This window comes from Austrofundulus limnaeus, unplaced genomic scaffold (genome assembly GCF_001266775.1).
Source record: "Austrofundulus limnaeus strain Quisiro unplaced genomic scaffold, Austrofundulus_limnaeus-1.0 Scaffold67, whole genome shotgun sequence".
NCBI lineage: Eukaryota > Metazoa > Chordata > Actinopteri > Cyprinodontiformes > Rivulidae > Austrofundulus > Austrofundulus limnaeus.
The window spans coordinates 1,101,975-1,108,730 of record NW_013952469.1 but is presented as its reverse complement, the minus strand read 5'-3'; the positions used below and the strand labels follow the sequence as shown (position 1 = coordinate 1,108,730).

The following is a 6,756-nucleotide window of genomic DNA, read 5'->3' as shown; positions in this document are numbered from 1 at the left end:
AACAGAAGGTCTCTGTCGCATCCTGTCGTTATCTTACCAGTCGTAGATAGTAAACAATGGTTTTGGAGGTAAATGAATCAAATCACTATTGTCTCAGTAGGCATGAGACAGAATAATGCTTAGAGGCCAAAGTCTTGAGGTAAACAAAGTTTGGATTTGAYATTCCAATCCAAGTTATTGCTACAACCCCCTACAGTACCTCCATTTTCCAATATCTGTATATTATTGCACTAATTTATATTGCTTCATATTTAAGTCTTTTAGTGTTCTATTATTGATGTGAATTAAACATATCTACTTAAAATAATAAAATTGCTCTAATCAACTACTTTAGGAACTTTAAAACATACCAGGAAAATGATCTAAAATTGTCCCCACAACGTAACAAAAACCTGCACACACATGGATTTTTGTGAAAATCTATAATGTTTTTGTTCACTGTGGAAATTCTGTGATTCACAGCAATAAATCAGAGTTTGAGTTCCAGCCTCAGCCACTCCTTTAATGTGGTGTGTTTCTGTTTGGACCAGAACAGACACCAGGCTGCAGACTCATTAAGCCTAAAATGAACCATGTTTTGATGAGAGCTTTCTTGTTGATGAGCAGGAACCTCACCCTGCAGAAAGTGCCTCTGCCCCTGGCTGACGTTGTACAGAGCTACCGCAGCAACCCGGACCGGACTAAAGAAGCTCTCCACAAGGTTGTCCAGTAAAATCTGACTGATTTGGAGTTTTTATGTATGTGGGTGAAAATGTGACTACAAAACATAAAGATAGCTGGAAATTATTGTTGATTTGTCTCTTTATTCTTATATATTCTTTAAAAAAAAAGCAAACATTTTCCTGTTAATATTTTCACTGTGAATGTTTCTGATCAGATTCAGCAGTGTTTAGACAGAAACAATCAGAGACAGCCTAGCAGCGTGGAACATCAGCAGGTGCTGAAACGTCCACAATCTGAAAAGGTAAGAAGCAAACTTATGAATGCATTTAATGCTATATTTACTTTAGCTTTTTCACTTAAAGGGGCAATATCATGTAAAATCAACTTTTTTGAGTTTTATATCATGTTATAATGTTATACTCTCATTAAAAAACATGCCCAAAGCCTTGCTTTGACTCATTCATGCATGTTTGAGAAATCCTGCAGCGTTTTTAGGAAGCCATGCTGAGGAGCAAAATGACAGGTGGGGACCAGAAACACCTTTTGGGACCAGAAACATCTCTGGGATATGTCTTTAAGCCGAACTTCCTCATGCCAGAGCGCCCCCCCTTCCCCCTCCCCACACACTCCGCCCATGACTCCTGCAGGTTCTCGGATGAAAGTGAAAGTGAAACCTAACTGTCTGCTGAGCTCCTAACACTAGTTCTCACTCAGTGAAGCTCTTTTCATATTCAAAATACGTTTGAGGAAATGTATTTTCAGATGCCAAGTAAACTGCATCACAGCCCCCCACCCCCACCCCACCCCCCGCGAAATGGGTGAGACAGAAGCGGAAGGTCTTAAAGAGACAGAGGCCAATTTCAAGGCGTTTAGAAGAGGAAGTGATGAGAAGATACGTTTATTTTCCATTTAAACATAAAAGCAGCATTTTAATAACAGATTAAGGTGCAGTGTTGTGTAAAGTATCTCAAAGTGATACTAGAGTAAAAGTACAAGTTTCTTATCATAAAAATACTTTGTTAAAGTCTTCTCTTTAACAAAGTTAGTTAAATACTTACTTAGTTAAAGTCTTCTCTAAAAATATTACTTGATTAAAAATCTTAAAAGTATCTGATATTTTTTGTACTTAAGTATCAAAAGTAAATTTTGGGGCGGCTGTGGTAGAGTGGTTAGGGGAGTCGTCCTGGAACCGGAAGGTTGCCGGTTCGATCCCCGTCCAGTCGACTCAGTCGTTGTGTCCTTGGGCAAGACACCTTACCCGCCTTGCCTACTGATGGTGGTCAGAGGGTCTGGTGGCGCCTGTGTATGGCAGCCTCGCCTCTGTCAGTGCGCCCCAGGGCAGCTGTGGCTACAGTGTAGTTTGCCATCATCAGTGTGTGCATGGGTGAATGTCTGCAGTGTAAAGTGCTTTGAGTGTCCCTGGTGGATAGAAAGGCGCTATACAAGTACAGTCCATTTACCATTTACCAAATTTCTGACAAAATCTACTTAAGTATTAAAAGTAAAAGTACTGAGTAAAAGTGAACAGTTAAATTTTCCAAAATGACATTTATTGGGAGGTGACTTCTCAAAAAAAAAAAAAATTCTAACGGCGTGCAGTTGTGTTGGGTTGTGTACAAGCTAATACGGTGTCAGAATCCAACCACAATTAAATTCATTCTATCCAGGACACACACATTGTAGTATTTTTTAAGTAATAACAACTCAGAATAATTAGGAGTAATGACTTTCTACTTCTTACCTTTTTAAAAAATGTAGTGAGTAGAAAGTACAGATAATTGTGTACAAATGTAATAAGTAAAAGTAAAAAGTATGCTGAAAAATATTTACTCAAGTAAAGTACAGATACCTAAAAATTCTACTTAAGTACAGTAACAAAGTATTTGTACTTAGTTACATTACATCTCTGTAAAGGTGACACTTTATTATGGTAAAGTATTTAAATGTATGCCTGAGAAACACATAGTATTGCCCCTTTAACACGTTTTACAGCATTTAAGTTTTGCAGTTTAGAATGATTCTTAACGGTGGCTCCAGTTCTCATCTGGGTTTGTTTCATTACTTCTCTCCATTGAAACAAATCTGCTGCTCTTGCTTACAGCTGGTCGAGGGTTTGTGCAGGCAGCTGGAAGACAGCCTGCAGCGTTTAGGTGACTGTAATCACCAGGCTGACATTGTGATGGCACATGAGGTGCTGCAAAACACCCGGGACTCCTTAAAGGTAAACACTTGATTCAGTAAAACCTAGAATATGTCGTTTTGGGCCAAAATAATCCGTGGACATCTCAACCTGTTATCAATCCTTTAGTAAGTGATTTATTGATTACGTGTGATTGTTTTGGGGCAGCTGCTTCCCTCTCTGTGTGAGGAAAGCAGGAAGTGTTCGTCTGATGGAGACTGGGTCAACAACATTCTCTCTGACGCCGCTGCAGCTCTCACTCAGGAGGTCACAAAGAGCTTACAGGTACAAGAAGACACTCGGAGTCAGTAAATCCACTCTTCACAACAGAAAGTAAGCGTTTTTTTAACTTGTCAATCAAAGATAGCATGCTATGACCTTTGGTAGTTGTTCACGGTACAACCTGGACTAAATTAGTTAAAAACTGTGAGAAATTTCCCAACACATGATCATAGCCCTGTCTGAAGCTCTATAACTCAGAAATACTTCACGGCAGAAACATCATTTAAAAATAAACACGATACAGAAAGTTAGATTTTACATAACTGAACTGATATTCTGATATTTTCATGGTTTTTACACAGTTACATTTAAAATGTAATGATCTTAGGAGATTTTACTAAAGAATGATGATCTCAAACACTCTTGAGCTGACTAAACGTTACAGTTCTTCAAGCAACTGGTACTTTTAAAATCTTTACCCTTTTTTAAAAGAGTTTAAACATCAGAATATGTTGCCAGATTAGAATATTACAAGAAAGAATTCCCAGTTTGCTACTGGGCTTTTAGAAGAAATTGCTTAACCTTATACCAACTTCCCCCAATCAAATACAATCACTGCTCACTTTCTTGGAGTGCTGCATGTGAGTGAAAGATGGGCTGAGGGCAGTAAAAATAATACATAATTATCAATGAGTCGTGCTTGTTTATATGCAATGAAAGCAAAGATGTTAACAAATAAATTGGACAATGGGCCTCGTGCAAGAACCGTTCGTACGCACAGATTTGTTCTTAARTTGTGCGTACGAGTGATTTAGGAGAATTTGTGGCCTTCACCAATGTTTTCATATTCTAAGATTTTTTTCAGATACGAACAAAATTTACGAKTGGTCCAGACCTGTCGTATATTTTACCAGCAGTCAGTCTGCTGTTATCCAGACGGGTTTTCTTCACTAATAACTTTATATTTCATTAGTTTGAAGATATTTCGAGTTGAAAATAAATCACACTCTATAATTATGTTAATAGGTTATTCTGTTTGAACTGGAATTAGATTTTAAATGTAACTAACGACATAAATTGGTTAGATTAAATTAAATTGGCTTTTAATCCTGTTGTATAACACTGCAATATTAATATGAAGATCCCAAACTAAAAACCAACTTAAATTATGCGTTAATTGAAGTTTGGAGACATTTTAAAATGCTTTTTTTCAGAAACGCATCTACTTGCGACAGTCGGGGGTGGGGGATAGCGGTGCGCGACTACTCTTCTGAATAAGTGAAAACTATGCAACACAGTTTTTTACACTTAAATTAAAACTATTTGACCAAAGAAAAACCAGAGCAGGACTACAGGAGACACAACATTAACAGCACATTTCATTCCTCAGCTTTAAAGCAGATCCTTTAATTCCACAGCTGACGCTGCTAAAAATGACTTTTTTTGGATCTCTGAGAGCAGGACTTCAGTCTCCTGACTCGTAAAATTTTTCTTTGTTACTTTGCAATGTCATATAAATGGACACTTCCTGGTATGTGGGGCAGGAAACATAGCCTTATATGGTGTTTTTGGGGTGGTAATTATGTAAATCACCTCTCCTCCTGCACGAGCAGCTGACACACATTCATCAGTTTACTCTCCTCATTTACACCCTTTTCCTGAAGATAGAAGAGTTTGTTGAATCTGACGTGACATGTTCGTATGAAGGGTTCGTACGAACAAAAGTAAGAGAAATTTAGGATTAGAATACGAACAAGTTCTTGCATGAGGCCCAATATTCTAATATTTCCACACAGTTGTGGTCTTGACTTGAAATAAAATCCAAGAGTCCTCAATGTCTGAGACTGAGACAAATTAGATGTTTAACAATTTATTACATGATTTCACCTTCATGAGTGAAATGAATCTGTGAAGGCAAAGACTCCATGCCGACAGTTCTGGTAGCGGGTCAAGATGCTTGAAAAACAGTATAAGAAATGCTGATTACTTCATCTGCAGTCTGTGGCCCAGTCCCAATGCTCAGTGCCACCCCACGCCTCTCTGTGATGGGGGGATTCAGTCGAAGTACGCAGGTTACAAGTGTGCAAAAAAATGAGAATTGGGACAGTATGGATTACGGCATTGACGTGCCTCTGCATCGTAACAGCAACATCCAGTGTGGCAGGACCTGTCACTATTTTGGCATTTGTATTGCTAAAAATGATGACTTGTTTTTAGGAGAAGAAAGCACATGAAGCGAAGGAGGCTTATACATCAGAGTATGAGAACTAACTTCTGTAAGTTCTTCTTCTTTTGGTTTTATTGGTGGTTCGCAGTCTAATTTAAGTGCATTACTGCCACCACTAAACTGGAAGGTGCTCAGTGGACATTGCCAGATTTCTGCCATTTAATTCAAAACATCACACAGTGATGAATTGTGGGTAATACACTTCATCAAAGTCTGTAAAAATGCGGATTCGTGTAAGGGCGGAAATAGTACCCAAAAAGGGCGGGGTGAAGGGCGGATGTGGAGAATGTGAGACACGCATTTGAAGTGCACAAGGGCGGAACGAGGGTGGGAGTGCGAGAATTGAGACAGGGTCTGTCTCTGCTCACAGGCAGCAGGACCCGCCCAGCTCTGCTCTGATTGGCTAAAACTGTGACTCTGGTTCTCTTCATTGGTTGAAATCTGATCCCTGCAAGCAGGTCAGATAAAAATGTAACCATTTCTGATCGCACAAGAACTTCAGAATCACTCAAGCAAACACATGTAGCATGTGTTGCTACTTCTTCTGCACATAACAGACCCTCTGAACTGTTAATGGTTCATACTGAAGTCTGAAGGTCACATTTAATGATTATGTGATACACCACTGAACAGAATGATTCACCCCACGCCCAAGACCTCTAGCTCCCTCTAGGGGAGGCACGCCCCATAGTCTGAAACCCCTGAATTTACCTGTTTTATCTGTGTCCCATCATCAATAAACACATTCAAATGAAGCTGAGGGTATCTTTGGGGGTGTTGGACTCTGTATCCTCCTCACACACTGTGATTGTTTCAGGAGTTGGGTCAAAGCCTGATGAGGAACACTGAGACCACATGTCCACAGGTTGTCCAACGCTCAAGCCTCTGCAAGTGTCTGCCTGAGTGTGTGTCCAAAAAAATCAGGCAGGCGGAAATCTTTCTGAGAAGCACTCTGGTGGAAACTACAGGACAAGTCATCAGCACCAGACTACGGTAAACAGGACAGAGTTAATTTGTTTAGTAGACATTTAATGTAGAAAAGAAAAGAAAAGAAAAGAAAAGAAAAGAAAAGAAAAGAAAAAAAGCAATAACTTGCACTTTTCTTTGTTCTTCTATTTCTCAAACAAGACGTGCAAAAGTCTCTGGCAACAGTTCTGCTGTTTGTTTGGGCCTAACCAGTATTTACTCTGCATGAAAAGCTGATGACTCAAACAAAGGAAATAAAGAATACAGCAGTGGGCTGAGCTCTGGCTATGTTCAAAATAAAACATAAGGAAAATTTGTGTCTAATTAATTTAGATCTGCTCTTGTATTTTACACTTTGTGATCAAATTGCGTTCATTTGCTTTGAACAGAGAGTAAGTCTTAGCCTGGTTAAAACCAGACCCTGTCCTTCACTTTGCTTCGTACAAGGGTCTGGACTTGATGCATAGAGAAGTGATTCTTGCTGGAGGCGTGGCCTCTG

At 39.3% G+C, this 6,756-nt stretch overlaps 1 protein-coding gene across 1 annotated transcript in view; it reads left to right on the top strand.

The window, feature by feature from the left end:
- LOC106518834 (leucine-rich repeat-containing protein 16B) overlaps positions 1 to 6,756 on the top strand; it is a 13,406-nt gene that overhangs the window by 1,849 nt on the left and 4,801 nt on the right. The window contains exons 2-6 of the mRNA XM_014010253.1: positions 607 to 700; positions 878 to 964; positions 2,765 to 2,884; positions 3,011 to 3,127; positions 6,109 to 6,284. Coding sequence (XP_013865707.1) covers positions 607 to 700; positions 878 to 964; positions 2,765 to 2,884; positions 3,011 to 3,127; positions 6,109 to 6,284 — 594 coding nt within the window. The remainder of the gene's footprint in view (positions 1 to 606; positions 701 to 877; positions 965 to 2,764; positions 2,885 to 3,010; positions 3,128 to 6,108; positions 6,285 to 6,756) is intronic.